This window comes from Bufo bufo, chromosome 2 (assembly GCF_905171765.1).
Source record: "Bufo bufo chromosome 2, aBufBuf1.1, whole genome shotgun sequence".
Taxonomy (NCBI): Eukaryota; Metazoa; Chordata; class Amphibia; order Anura; family Bufonidae; genus Bufo; species Bufo bufo.
Genome location: NC_053390.1, coordinates 494591966 through 494607933, shown reverse-complemented (window position 1 = coordinate 494607933; position 15968 = coordinate 494591966). Strand labels below are relative to the sequence as shown.

General features: G+C 43.0%; 1 protein-coding gene across 2 annotated transcripts in view; it reads right to left on the bottom strand.

Annotated features, from left to right (window-relative positions):
* ADGRL3 (adhesion G protein-coupled receptor L3) overlaps positions 1-15968 on the bottom strand; it is a 1148457-nt gene that overhangs the window by 632174 nt on the left and 500315 nt on the right. For both annotated transcript variants that reach the window (XM_040417792.1, XM_040417793.1), the window contains exons 9-10: positions 12899-13084; positions 2904-2942 (exon numbers count right to left, since the gene is read on the bottom strand). In XM_040417792.1, the coding sequence (XP_040273726.1) occupies positions 2904-2942; positions 12899-13084 (225 nt within the window). The remainder of the gene's footprint in view (positions 1-2903; positions 2943-12898; positions 13085-15968) is intronic.

Genomic DNA, 15968 nt, shown 5'->3' with positions numbered 1-15968 from the left:
CAAAGGCCTGGATCCAGATTGAGCAGCACACTATAAAACGCGCTTCATTGAAGGACTACCTGATCCATCTGTTGTGGAACCCATCCCAGCCATGTGGAGACTTACTGACAATAAGACTGGTTGGTAGCTTTGTGGTCCTCTATCCACAAGACGCAGAAAGACACAGTAGCCACCCTTCTTGCACAAGCCACTATAGGAACATTGGAGCTAACCATTCCCGATATTAATTTGAATGCCTGGAGTGAGAGAGGGATCACTTTAATCTCCCAAATCATGTCAAATGACTGTCTCCTCCCCTTTGATTCTCTTCACTGCTTGTTTGCATTGCCGCATACAGAATTCTACAATTTTCTTAGAATCAGACACTTCATTGCTAAGATTAAGCAAAGTCCACCCTCTATTAACTCAGACATATGGAGACTGTTCCAACACCCGTCCCTTTTTAGGAAGCATACTACGCGATACGTGTATGATGTTTTAGGGGATAAAGCTACCTTTGCCAAAACATTGCCCATCAGGAAATGGGAAACAGAATTGGGGAAAATTTTTCCAGACGAGCAGTGGATACAAGCTATCAGATTCCTAGTCTACAATTTTAAATGTGTCTCCCACTATGAAGCAGGGTTGAAGACCCTCCTGCATTGGTACTTCACCCCACAGAGATTGAGTAGAATCTACCCTTCGTCTTCCCCCAACTGTTGGCGGGAGTGTGGAGCCAGAGGTTCCTTATTCCATATCTTATGGACATGTCCTGTAATCAATCAATTCTGGCGCAGTGTTTTTGACCTGATCACTGAGATTACCTCCCGGGTTATGGACCCTCACCCTGAACTGGCTCTCTTGTTTCTGGGTATTCACAATATCCCCCTAGAACACAGGAACTTGGTGGGTCACATTCTGCTTAATGCTAAATTGATCATTACACGTTATTGGAAGCAAACTGATTCTCCAACTATAGCAGAGGTTATACTAGAGGTTAACAAATCATGCAGATATGAAAACCTAGTGCCTTCCACGATTATCCCCCTGAAGTCCAGGCTTCTCACCTGGAGTCCATGGCTCAATAACCCAAACTACACCTCCTGAAGTGTATGAAGATTCCTGATCTTGGGCTGAGATTAGGGCGCAGTAATGTATGCAGGGCAAAATTGATCCCTCAAATTACGATGACTTGTGACAGGGTTTACCTTATCACCCCTTCTTCCCTCCCCCTTTTCCCTTTCCCCTTTTACCTCTATGATGTTACGGTCTAATTGTTACAGACCTTACTCACTATGCAAGCTATTAATGTACACCATTGTCTTACTGATTAGCCTACTGCGTAGGCGTACATTGTTATGCCTTCCTTTATTGCAATCTCTGGCTTGAATAGCCAATCTTTGAAAATGCCAATAAAAATGATTTACTCTAAAGAGGACCTTTCACTAGAATAAAAAATCTAAACTAAGCATACAGACATGGAGAGCGGCGCCCAGGGATCTCCCTGCACTTACTATTATCCCTGGGCGTCGCTCCGTTCTCCCGGTATAGGCTCCGGTATCTTCATATGTTCGGCTCAACTGGATGGAGCCTGACAGCGTCTCCTTCTCCCAGGCTGGAGTGCTGGCCAATAGCAGCGCTCAGTTCATAGCCTGAGAAAAAAAAAAAAACTCGCAGGCTATGAGCTGAGCGCTGCGATTGGCCAGCGCGACAGCCTGGGAGAAGGAGACGCCGGCAGGCTCCAGCCAGTTGAGCCGAACATATGAAGATACCGGAGCCTATACCGGGAGAACGGAGCAGCGCCCAGGGATAATAGTAAGTGCAGGGAGATCCCTGGGCGCCGCTCTCCATGTCTGTATGCTTAGTTTAGATTTTTTATTCTAGTGAAAGGTCCTCTTTAACTTACAGATTATTGATCTGGAGTACATGGCAGGTGTTCTGTGCATGTATTACTGTACTTAACAGGGTTCTCCGGGAATTAAGAAAATGAAAATACTTAAATATTACTGTATTATGAATATATTCCCTAATACCTTTCATTTGTTATAATGCATTGTTTTGTCTAGGAAGCAATTAGGAGAAATAAAATGGCAGCTGTCCTATTAGTACACACAAAACATGTCCTAATAACACAGCAGGACAAGTTACTTCACAACACTGAGGTAAAGAGCTGTTTCCTCTTCCTCCTACTTGTCAGGGATTATGATCCTAAATACAGCTGATAAGATCTTCAGCTGAATCTCTGTAGGAATGGAATTCAAGAGGAGACATGAAGTACAGAGAGGAAGGTGGGGATTTAGCAAATAAGCAATAGCTTTGTATGCAGTCTCCATTTCCACAGCCCCACATTACCACTGTCCACATTTCCACAGCCCCACATTACTGTCCTGTCCATCCTTTTTGTACTTCATGTCTTCTCATGAACTTCATTCCTACAGAGATTCAGCTGAAGATTTTATCATCCGTATCAAGTAGGAAAGGAGAATGAGGCAGCTCCTTGGTTCAGAGTTCTGAAGTAACGTTCCTCCTGTGTGATTAGACAGGTTTTTGTGTGTATTATTAGGACGGCAGCCATTTATTTCCCTGATGATTGCTCCCCAGACAAAACAAGCCTTTATAACTAATGATATTTATAATAAAGTAATATTTAGGTACTTTCATTTTCTTAATTCCCGGAGAACCCCTTTAATAGGGCTTGACGCAGATGACAGGATCCTTTTAGTTTCATTAATGAGATTAAAAACAGATAACAATATTATCACCAGATGCTTAGTGATGCAAAATCTGCACTACTACATTATTGATAAGATAAATGTTGCCAGAAAGTATTTTTTTCAACATGATTAACAGTATAACACTTTCATAAAAGCCATGAGACTTCCATTATAACATTTCAAATATATTGCAAGATATATAAATTTTACCTGGACATATGCTCTGCATGAACGTTCTCTTTTCTGCAGCTGTCAAAAGAATAAGAAAAATATCAAATTAGTGTAAAAATTATTTTGATACAAGTATATAAATTTGAAAAAGCTAAGTAACAAAGTGGATCAATTATTAAAAGACAGAAAAAGCTCCCAGTGCATACAGTACGTGGTAACATAGCTATATTGTCAATTTCCCATAATTGTTCTTTTTCTGTAAAGCATAGTTCACAAGCTTTTGAATCTCTTAGCAACATAGGCGAAATAGGAACAATATACCGTAGTTGTATTTAGAAGTAGTAGTATATGGTTGTACTCTCACAATTACCTACAAGGTGGAATACTATTGTGGAAGATAGCTATCTCACAGCAATGGCTAGGATTGGATAAATCTTTTGTAACAATCAATTAATCCTTGTAATGCCACAATGAATAGAAATTGCAGAGAGCAGGGTCTCTTCTGAATTTGTCTATAAGTTCTGATGATAGCAAACACTGGGGCAGAGCAGACTGGCCATAGACCCTACTGGGAAGATTCCTGGTGGGCCGATGCTCAGAGTGCTGCCAGAGCCCTCCTCATGGCCACCGGATGGGTAAATAGGAATCTAATAATTAATACTGGGAATGTCAGGTACTCATGTACCCAACTAGAAGGTGCAAGTACCTCTTGATCTGTATATAGTTGAATACTGTGGAGGCACACCTGCCATGCTGTTCACCCTCATAGTGTCACCGCCAGTTCTGTGAGAAGGTCTGGCAGATGTTCTTCTCTACCTCTTGTATGATGTTCTTTGTTTTGGTTTCACTTTGTCATCTCCTTTCCTTCTGCCAGGTGTCACTTATTTAGACTAATCGTCTTCCTTTATATTCCCTCCCATACTGCCTCACTTTGCGGTTTATACTACTTCCTGGATGAAGTGTTCACTGCTGGAGGCTGCTGCTGCTGTTTGCTCAGATAAGTCTTTTCCTTTATTGTGTTTCCTAGTTGGCTTGATTCTAGGTGACCCTGACTCTGTCCGTATTAAGTGCAGGGAGCCGGTGGTCGTGTCCCCTCACTATTATAGGGTTTTCAGGTGTCACACAGTTTTAGGTTCGTGGGCATGCAATCGTCTACCATTGAGACCCTTGCATGTGCATAGCAGTCAGGGAGAGCTCTTAGGGTTTTAAAGGGCTCGCCTATATGCTCCTTAGTTTGGGATCAAGCCAGTCGGTCGTTTATTTATACGTTCCAGCTATCTGCAACTTCATCCGTGACATTATAAACCACCTTAACCGTCTTAAGCATGGATCAGTTTCAGCCTTGATTGACCGCATGCAAGGTCTTTCGCTGGAGGTAGCAGATCTCAGTTTCAGGTGACCGGTTCTGCTGGAGTTCATGGAGTTTGATCCGAGCCTAAGATCTCGCTTCCGGATACGTTCTCCGGGGGTAGTGAGAATTTTGTTCGCTTTAGAGAGGCTTGCAAACTCCATTTTCGCCTACTTCCCCATTCCTCTGGTGATGAGGAGCAGAGGGTGGGGATCATCATCTCGCTGCTCAGGGATAACGCTCAGTCTTGGGCCTTTTTTAGCTGCCAGTGGGGGCACGGCCCCTCCGATCGGTGGATTAATTTTTTGTAGCCCTGGGGCAGATATATGATGACCCGGATCGTATTGCTTAATCTAAACTGCTTTTTTAGTGCCAGGTTAAACACTCCGCAGAGATATATTGTTCTGAATTTCAGAGATGGGCAGCTGATACTGGTTGGAATGATGCTGCAGTCCGAAGTCAATTTTGCCATGGTCTTTCGGAAAGATTGAAAGATGCATTCGCTTTTCATGAGAGACCAGCGTCGTTAGAGTCAGCCATGTCTCTAGCTGTTCGTATTGACAGGCGTCTTAGACAGAGAGAGGAGACTACTCTTTTCTGTCATATTCAGCCCAAGGACAGTGGGGCTCTCATTCAGTGCGCAGGGGTCTCAGTCTGTCTCAATCCCCTCTGAGGAGGAGGCCATGCAGCTGGGTTTGCTTGCCTCTGATAGTAGAGGATTCAGCTCTCAGAGGAGGGTTTGTTTCTGTTGTGGGGGTACAAATCATTTAGCTAATGTTTGCCCCTCTAGGAGATTCATGAAGTTTTCTGAGGGTAATAAAAACAAAACAAAACAATAAAAATCTAAAACCTTTCCATTTGCTACTATTGGCAAGGTTGATGCGGAAATTGAAGGTTTGCCGTTTGCTTGTAGTTCCCGTTTTCTCCTACCTGCCAGGGTGGCGCTAGACAGCAAGAACATTGCTTGTGAGATTTTTGTAGATAGTGGAGCAGCTGTCAATCTCATTGATAATCAATTTGCAACAACGCATGGTTTCCAGGTGTGCACTTTGGAAAAGGATATACCTGTTTTTGCTATCGATTCAGCTCCACTTTCTCAAAGATCGTTAAAGGGCATAGTTCACAATATCCGTTTGACTGTGGGTGACGCTCATGTTGAGGATATGTCATGTTTAGTCTTAAGTGGATTACCTACTCCTCTAGTGTTGGGGCTACCCTGGCTCACTAAACATAACCCCACCATTGATTGGCAAGCAAGGCAAATTAATGGTTGGACTGAGTTTTGCAGAGAGAATTGCCTCACGGCGTGTCTTTCAGAGGTTTCTACCAAGACTGTGCCATCTTTTCTCTCGGAATTTTCTGATGTGTTTTCCAAGAGTGGTGTCCAGGAGTTGCCCCCTCACCGTGAGTACGACTGCCCTATTAATCTCATCCCAGGCGCCAAGCTGCCAAAATCACGATTATACAATCTCTCCCAACCAGAAAGAGTCGCTATGCGTACTTATATCTCTGAGGGGCCTGAGAAAGGGACACATCCGACCCTTGAAGTCACCTGTTGCCGCTGGGTTTTTTTTGTTAAGAAAAAAGATGCTTCTTTAAGACCTTGTCTGGATTTCAGGGAGCTGAACCGTATCACGATTCGTGACCCATATCCGCTTCCTCTGATCCAGGACCTGTTTAACCAGATTTTTGGGGTTTTTTCAAAGTTGGATTTAAGAGTGGCATACAACTTAGTCAGGGTCAGGGAAGGGGACGAATAGAAGACAGCCTTCAATACCCCTGAGGGTCATTTCGAGAATTTGGTAATGCCCTTTGGTTTGATGAATGCTCCGGCCGTCTTCCAACATTTTGTAAACAGCATTTTTTATTATTTAATGGGGAGATTTGTACTGGTGTATCTAGATGACATTTAGATTTTTTCTCCTGATTTCAAAACTCAACGGGACCACCTATGTCAGGTCTTGCTGATTCTGTGGGAGAATAAATTGGACGCTAAACTGGAAAAATGTGTGTTTGCAATTCCGGAGATTCAATTTCTTGGTTTTCTTCTCTCCGCCTCTGGTTTTTGGATGGACCCTGAGAAGGTCCGCGCTGTGCTTGATTGGGAGCTTCCTAAGAATAGGAAGGCGCTGATGCGGTTTTTGGGTTTTGCCAATTATTACAGAAAGTTCATTTTGAATTATTCCTCTGTTAAGCCACTCACTGATATGACTAAAAAGGGGGTGGATTTTTCCTCGTGGTTGGTAGATGCGCTTAAAGCCTTTTCTAGTATTAAAGAGAGTTTTGCTTCCGCTCCCATTTTGGTACAACCTGATGTCTCTCTACCTTTTATTGTTGAGGTTGATGCTTCTGAGGTGGGTGTGGGTGCAGTCTTATCTCAGGGTCCCTCTCCTACCAAATGGCGACCGTGTGCCTTTTTCTCAAGGAAACTCTCCTCTGCAAAGAGAAATTACGATGTGGGAGATAGGGAGTTGTTGGCCATCAAATTAGCTTTTGAGGAATGGCGCCATTGGTTAGAGGGAGCCAGACACCCTATTACCGTGTTTACCGACCATAAGAATCTGGCCTACTTGGAATCGGCCAAGTGTCTGAACCCGAGACAGGCCAGATGGTCTTTGTTCTTTTCTAGGTTTAATTTTGTTGTTACGTTCCGCCCTGGGGTTAAAAATGTGAAGGCGGATGCCCTGTCACGTTGTTTTCCGGGAGGGGGGAACTTTGAAGACCCGGGTCCCATTTTGGCTGAAGGGGTGGTCGTCTCTGCTCTTTATCTTGATTTGGAGGCAGAGGTTCAGGCAGCCCAGGCAGGGGCTCCTGATCTTTATCCTCCTAGGAGGTTGTTTGTGCCTCTTGCTTTACGACACAAGGTTTTTAAGGAGCACCACGATACTGTCCTTGCTGGGCACCCGGGGAGTAGAGACACAGTGGATCTCATTGCTCGGAGATTCTGGTGGCTGGCTCTTCGTAAGACGGTTAAGGGTTTTGTGGCAGCCTGCGAGACCTGCGCTCGTGCCAAGGTCCTTCATTCACGGCCATCGGGTTCTCTCCTCCCGTTACCCATTCCCTCCAGTCCTTGGACGCATCTGTCCATGGACTTCATTACGGACCTGCCTCGTTCCTTGGGAAAGACTGTGATTCTGGTGGTAGTGGACCGTTTTAGCAAAATGGCGCATTTTATTCCCTTTCCTGGGTTACCCAATGCTAAGACGCTGGCGCAAGCGTTTGTTGATCACATTGTTAAATTGCATGGCATTCCTTCAGACATCATTTATGATAGGGGCACGCAATTTGTTTCCAGATTCTGGAAGGCCTTCTGTTCTCGCTTGGGGGTTTGGTTGTATTTCTCTTCTGCTTTTCACCTGCAGTCGAATGGTCAGACCGAACGAGTCAATCAGAATCGGGAGACATATCTGCGCTGTTTTGTGGCGGAGAATCAGGAGGATTGGTATTCTTTTTTGTCCCTTGCTGAGTTTGCTTTAAATAACCTTCGTCAGGAGTCCTCTGATAAGTCACAATTTTTTGGTGCATATGGGTTTCATCCGCAGTTTGGGACATTCTCTGGAGAGGGGTCTTCTGGTTTACCAGATGAGGAGAGATTTTCCTTGTCTTTGTCATTTATTTGGCAAAAGATTCAGGGTAATCTAAAGAGAATGAGTGAGAGATATAAGCGTGTGGCGGATAAGATACGTGTGCCTGGGCCGGACCTGAATGTGGGTGATCTGGTGTGGTTGTCTACAAAGAATATCAAACTGAAGGTTCCCTCCTGGAAGTTGGGTCCTAAGTTTATTGGGCCTTACAAGATCTTGTCTGTCATCAATCCCGTTGCCTTCCGTCTTGATCTTTCTCAGACTTGGAAGATCCATAATGTTTTTCACAGGTCCCTATTGAAACCTTATGTCCAACCCACTGTACCCTCCTCTTTGCCTCCTCCTCCGATTTTTGTTGATGGCAATCTTGAATTTCAGGTCTCTAGGATTGTTGATTCTCGCATTATCCGCAGTTCTCTTCAGTACCTTGTTCATTGGGAGGGTTATGGTCCTGAGGAGAGGATGTGGGTCCCAGTGCGGGACATTAAGGCCACTCGTCTCATCAGGGCTTTCCATAGGTCTCATCCTGAGAGGGTGGGCTCTGAGTGTCCGGAGTCCACCCGTAAAGGGAGGGGTACTGTCACCGCCAGTTCTGTGAGAAGGTCTGGAAGACGTTCTTCTCTACCTCTTGTATGACGTTCTTTCTTTTGGTTTCACTTTGTCATCTCCTTTCCTTCTGCCAGGTGTCACTTATTTAGACTAATCGACTTCCTTTATATTCCCTCCCATACTGCCTCACTTTGCGGTTTATACTACATCCTGGATGAAGTGTTCACTGCTGGAGGCTGCTGCTGTTTGCTCAGATAAGTCTTTTCCTTTATTGTGTTTCCTAGTTGGCTTGATTCTAGGTGACCCTGACTCCGTCCGTATTAAGTGCAGGGATTTTATAGGGTTTTCAGGTGTCACACAGTCTTAGGTATGTGGGCATGCAATCGTCTACCATTGATACCCTTGCATGTGCATAGCAGTCAGGGAGAGCTCTTAGGGTTTTAAAGGGCTCACCTATATGCTCCTTAGTTTGGGATCAAGCAGGTCGGTCATTTATTTATACGTTACAGCTATCTGCAACTTCATCCGTGACACACAGGTCGCAGGCTTCTAGGCTTGAAGCCTATAAGGCAGCAAAAGGTCACTTACCATGAGCGCCTGCACCAGGTCTCAGGCAGCGCAATAACATGAAAGCCACTCACCGTGCCGTGATGCAGGCATCACAATGGTGTCATCGCGACCATCTGTGATGGGATGTAGGCTTCTCAGGCCATGGGCTGGAAGAGGCAGTGGCATGGAAAGGGACTCATGTGAGCATTAGATTTTTTTTTTTTTAAACTTGGCCTCTTAAAGGCATAAAGAGTATTATAGGGGGAATTATTGGTAAATTTTCAATACTCTTGGCATTATAGAGGCACTAGGGGCATTTTTAATATTTGGGAACTACAAGGGACATTATTGTGGGCACTATGGAATTTTAATACTGGGGCACTAAGTAGTTTAGCATCAGCCTAGCAGCAAAGTATCTTAGTGTTGCTGTTTTGATGACTATATATAGCTTGTACTGTATCTCTGAATTCCTGACAACTCATAAACATTAATTATAGTTAAGTTCTTTTCAAACTGACTGTAGTTAGGATAACATTTAACTCTGTAGGACAAAAACTGCTGAACATTTTTAATAAAGACCAACTGAAAATAAATAATTTCTAGCACAAAATGAGTAAACTGCAATCATAATTTTTTTTCCCTCAAAAGGTGTTTATAGCCTCTAAGGATAAGGCCAAATGATGAGGCAGGGCCATGATTGTATGCTTATGACTTTAATGGTTGTGTGGTTTTGTTGGTGAAACAGCTGTTTCATTGCAAATAAGGAATAAATATTAATATTTCTAATAAAGTCAGTTATTCAATTTTATTAAACGTAAAAAATACTATGGGGCACATTTATTAAGATCAGCGTTTTAGACACCGGTCATAATAAAGCCCAGCACTGGCGCTGGCCTCTACATAACTTCGGCGGATCTACCGCTGCTTCTAAATGTAAGACAGCTTCCCCGCCCGCACCTCGCCCACTTTTTTAGACCTGGCGTGAGCCGGAAGAAGTCTCAGATTGCCTAATTTAGGTGTATTTCTGTTTAATAAATGACCCCCTATGATTTATATCCTCTTAAATGTTACAACCAAAACAATACGTTTAACCCTTAGGATTCCAGAGGTTTTTTCGCTTTTGCCTTTTCATTTTTCTTCCTTGTATTCCTGGAGCCATAACTTTTTTAATTTTTCTGTTCACATATGCATATGAGGGCTTTTTTTTGCGCAGCAAGTTTTACTTTCTAATGCCACCATTTAATACGGCATACAATGTAATGGGAAATTCCAAATAAGGTGGAATTGAAAAAAAAAATGCAATTCTGTCACAGTTTTACTGGTTTTGTCCCTACGGCTTTCCCTTTGCGACAAAACTGACCTGTGCCCTTTATTCTCTTGGTCAGTATGATTACAACAATGCCACATATGTATACGTTTTATATGTTTTTGGGGTAAGAAAAGCGATGAAAAAATGTCAAATCTGCCATCTTGATACCTTTTTCCGTTACGCCATTCACTGTATTGGAGAGTATTTTTATATTTTAATAGTACAAGTGTTTTTGGACACAGTGATGCCCATGATGTTTATCTTTTTTATGTTTTTTTTTTTATTCTAAGAAAAGGGTGATTAATATTTTTATACTTTTTTTTTTTGTACTTCTTTTTTTAGCCCCTCTAGGAGGCTACAATGTCCACTGCTTTTTTTTTTCTTTTTTATAGAATATTACTATACTCCTATAAGGAGTGTAGTAATACATTGATTGCTGATCTGCTATGGTGCATGCCACCTGCATAATAGGAACTGCAGCTCTAATATGCTGGGTCTCTTCACAGAGACCCAGCGTATTATAATTAATGACCGGTATCCCCAATCACCGCACAAGGATGCCGGTCTTAACCCCAAAGCACTCACTCCCGGGTTTTTCACCCTTCAGATGCCGTGATCACACTTGATCACGGCATCTGAAGGCTGTAATGTCCACGATCAGAATTATTGCCGGTCGCAGACATTAGCCACCAGCTATGGAGCTTGCTGCACACGTGAGCGGGCGCCATGTTTAAAGACTGCACAAAAGAGTTAAAACTTAAATTAAAGGGTTTTTTCGAGATATTTTCATTCATGATCTATCATCAGGATAAGTCATCAATATCAGATTGGAGTAGGTCCGACACCCAGCACCCCTGTCGATCAACCGGTTGAAGAAATTGTTACGCACCTTGCCAGTGCAGTTTTCCCTTCATTGTTTACCTGCTAGTTGTCAATATCTCAGCTTTGAGAAGGTGTAATTACAAAAAGCTGTTCCATTAACTTTAATGGGACGGCTCTGTAGTATACAATTGAGTGAAGGGGTCCACATCCAAGCTGCAAAAAATGTAGCTTGGATGTGGACCAAAACAATGTTCGTGATCCCATAGAAATGTATGGGATTGCAGGGTGAGTAGCTGCGAGTTCATTCATACTTGGTGATCCTGGCCACACCAGCTGTAGTGCAACCAGTGTTGCCATGTAAACCCGCACCACCAGTCAATTTCTGCTGTGATTTTTTTCTGCAGCATGTGGATAAGCTTTTTGTACATTCTCAAACACTGTTCAGTGTACTGTGTGCTGCAAACAACCTTCGAGTGAGTCTACATGCTTGAGATTTGCACAGAGCTAATTTGCATACCCTTTTTCCCAGAGGAGCATTGCTTGGTCAATAAGACTGCTTACGGAAGGTTCATATGGAGGATTTTGGGAACGGGTTTCAAAGCAGATTTAGTGCTGAAAATTGGTCCGAATTTGCTCTAAAGCTGCACCCACTGTTTTCAATGGTTGGTCACGCTGCAGTTCATGCAGCCAAAGGTTTTTGTCATGCAGTTTTCAAGGCTGTGCCAAGAATGTACAGCTCCATTCTAGGAGTGATTACAACACTGACTCCTCGCAAAGCCATAGTGGGAGTATGCTCACAGTTTAGCTCAATTGAACTGAGCTAAATCTAAAGCAACTCCACATAAAAACTCCACATAAAAATCCACAAGGAGGCCTCTCAGCCAGCTAGTTTTCTTTGATTTGCACTGATGAAAGGAAATCTCCCCAGTATAGCTGAGGTACTGGTTTAGCTATAATCCTACTAAGGCAAAAAGAGCTAATTTGCATACTTTTGTAGGAGTTATACCTTTACGGAGCTGGAGTAGATTTATGGCTTTTGGACACCGGCGGAGAATGTACCTAAGTTATGTAGGGGTTGGGATTAGGCACGTGGACAGGGCGTCCCCACCATCAGGAGATGTCCCTGGGCTGAGGACCAGTTTAGGGCAATAGTGCTAGGGATTTATTCCCCACCACTTACCCAGTGCATCTGGCTGAACACTGGCCTCTTACCTCGGATTCAGTATTTAGACTTCCTTTGATTATGTATACTTCTACATTTCTTATTAAATTTAGTCATCTTATGTTATAACAGGGTACCCTTGCTGGACTTTTTGTTTTCTACATAAATACTCTAACTTGGTATAATACTAGTATTTATATTGCTGGACTTTTAAGTTATGTAGAGGCCAGCGCCTCTACATAACTTAAGCGCAGCGGGATTAATAAATGACCCCACAGGTTTCTTTTGTTATTTTGATCTTGACTGTAAAAGTTCATGTTTCTCCAGGGTCAAAGGCACGCTATACTTCAGAAGCCATCCTGTTGTAAAGTGCAAGATGGTCGAATTTACAGATACATGATGCCACTGGACACAAAAATTATGCAGTCTACTTTTTTCATTTTTCAACACATTAAATTTTAAGTGGACATGTCACAACTGGGACTTTCATCATAAAAAATGTTATCAGCTACTGGAATATAAAAATTTGGAACCAAAATGTTTATTATTTTTTTATTAACTAATTTTTGCAAACAATTTCTTTGCTGCTTACACAGAAAGACAGCATGGAGTCGCTTAACGGATTCAGAAGCACAGTAAAATTTCCGTTGCTGAGAATATGTTTAATCATTTATTTCAGAATAAACAGTTTTATTGAACTATGCAAATTACCTTATTTAAACTTCGAGCAGCACTATCTTTTCCACCTGGAGTCAAATTCCTTAGCTGTACATCCAATAGGTCCACTAGCTGATCCATTGCCCGAACAGAATAGGTAATATCTCCTGCATTCAGACGACTTCTTGTGTGCTCTGAAAGCTCTCTTGCAATGTTTGCAGCTGTTTCTAGTGACTTCAGCTAAAATAATAATGTTTTTATACAACAATTAATAAATTGCATGAAAACGTATGTATTTCGTCAGTGGTGAAATACTTTTATATACAATAACAATTACTTCGGATCACACTAACAGACAGGAAACAATCCGCTCTCTGTGATTAAAGGAGCACTAAACATAGAAAACACACAAAAAAAGATCTGCCATGACTATGAAATGGTTAAAAAATCATGGGCTTACACTCACCTACTTGATCCTCTGCCGCTGATGTTCCAATGGTATTTAGGTTGCCACTGCACTCTACTGATGCTCCTGTTACCTTCACACAACACAGAAGGAAATGGCTGGGATTGCAGCAGGTCATCACTGCAGCCACTGATTGTCTGACCAGCCTTCACAGCCATTTCTTGCCAGGACAGGAGCAACAGAATGTGGAGCGGAGCAGGGACCTGATGGTACTGGAACACCCCTCTAACCCCCTCTCTTCCTTTGATCCTATTTTGCCTCAAATATATATATATATATATATATATATATATATATATATATATATATACATTTATACATATATCGTGAGAAGGCACAAGATGCCATAGTAGACGATAGATGCCAACGAGGTGCCTGGCCTTGGTGAAGTGAACCGGTAACTTTTGTCACAGGTTACTGACACTTGTTAGTAGTAGTTTAGCTGCTGGCTGCAGCTGATCTAGGCCGGGTTTTATTGGAGTAATCAAAGAGCAGGGTGGGATAACTACTCCCACATATCCAGACCAGGTTTTGGCTGGCCTATATAAGCTAGGAAGCCCCGGAGAGCTGGGGGTGTGGTCCCTAGACTGGAAGTGTGATAGACTGGGAGTACAGCTGTGTGGAGTGTTTCAGCGGAGAACCCTGCTATTGCCAAGTCATTCCCCCCTCAAGCTGTTGGTGGAAACCAGGAACTACAGAGGACTGTGAGTCAGACCACTTCCCATGGACTGTTTTTTTATGTGTTTACATGCTGAAGTAAGCGAGTATTTGTTGAATCCGTTTTGGACAAAATAAACAAACTATTGTTTGAACCATATCTGAAGTCACCATTTAAGCTGATCGCCACAAATTGGTGGAGGATGTGGTCATAAAACAGCAGACTACATGTCCTGGGTCAAAGCCACAACACAGAGCCAAACCAAGCCATCCGCCATGAAGGAGGTGATTAAAGGGATTCTGTCACCAGGTTTCACCCCTGTCAGCTAAACATATGCTGATGTTCAGGGCCTCATCAGGATTCCTAATGTGGGCTTCTAAATGTGATCCGTAGCCTTATTTTGCTAAAAAACAGGTTTTACTAACCTGTCACTCAAAGAAATAAGGTGCCCAAGGGGATGTCAAGGGATGCAAGGTGCCGGCTGCACCCACAGCCGTTCGTGCCCAGCGCCGCCTTTCCAGACTTCTGCACCGCCTCCTAATCCTCTGTGCCGCCTCTCGCTCTCCCTCCATCCCCCCTCCCCCCTCCGTAAGATCTCGCGCGTGCGCACAGGGCTCTGCCTGATGCGCCCGTGTGGACTTCTCGATTTGGCTTCTTAAAGCGAAGTGCGCATGCGCCGGCACTTCGCTCAACCCAGGTATGACCTGCACTCTGGCGCCAGCCTCTCAGAGCCCTGTGCGCACGCGCGATATCTTACAGCAGGAGGAGGGGGGAGGGAGGGAGAGCGAGAGGCGGCACAGAGAATTAGGAGGTGGTGCAGAAGTCTGGAAAGGCGGCGCTGGGCAGGTTAGTAAAACCTGTTTTTTAGCAAAATAAGGCTACGGATCACATTTAGAAGCCCATATTAGGAATCCTGATGAGGCCCTGAACATCAGCATATGTTTAGCTGACAGGGGTGAAACCTGGTGACAGAATCCCTTTAAGCACCTGGTGCAGGCAAACTTACAACAGCAGATGAGTGCCCAGCAACAGAAGGCGCATACAGAGGCCATGCAAGACCAGCAGGAGACCAACAAGCTGCTCATCCAGCAGATGGCTGTCCTGACCGACGCCGTTCGCGCTCAGGAGAGTTTAACTTCGCCCACTACAGATGATGGTCATCGTGTCAGGAGGATTTGAGGGAAGCCTTGCAGAAGATGACCCTGGAGGATGACATCGAGGCATTCCTCACTGTGTTCGAGTGGGTGGCCGATTGGAAGAAGCTATCGCCGAATCAGTGGGCCAAAGTCCTGGCCCATATTTTAACTGGGGAGCCCCAAAAGGCATATTATGATCACTGCAGTGACACTATCATGGGACATTTTCTTAATAATACATATTCGGTCCTATTATGTATCATTGCACATCTTTATTCTGGATGTACCTTTTTTCTTTTAGTCACTTTAGTTTTTTTCTTTTTTATTGTTATGGACACGTCCAATATATACTTTTTTGTAACACTGTGTATTGTGATGTCAGTAGTTCCTGACACCTCTATGAGCCATAGGTTCTGATGGGCATTACACTGTGTCATTTTAAGCTGACGTCAGTATTTTTTTGTGAGCATTTTTAATAGTTTATGATGGTTATTGCACTATGTCACTTTTATCCACATAATTGGTATCTTTGACATTATTGCTCTGATTTATTATTTGAATAGGTTAGCATTTTTGAAACTGTTACTATGAATTTTCACTTTTATATATTTATTATGTTTGTGTGATCTTTTCTTTATTATCATGAATTTTGCACTTTATATGGATTGTCTTTATTACTGACCAATTATTTGGTTGGTCATAGGATAATTTTCATCTCTTTTGTTACACTACGGTCTAATCATGTAATTTATGTTATACACTATATATTTTTGATCATGTATTTTTCATTTTTATATATGGATTGTTTTGATCAGATAATTTATTGTTTATATTATGGTCTAATCATTAAATTTATGTAATGTT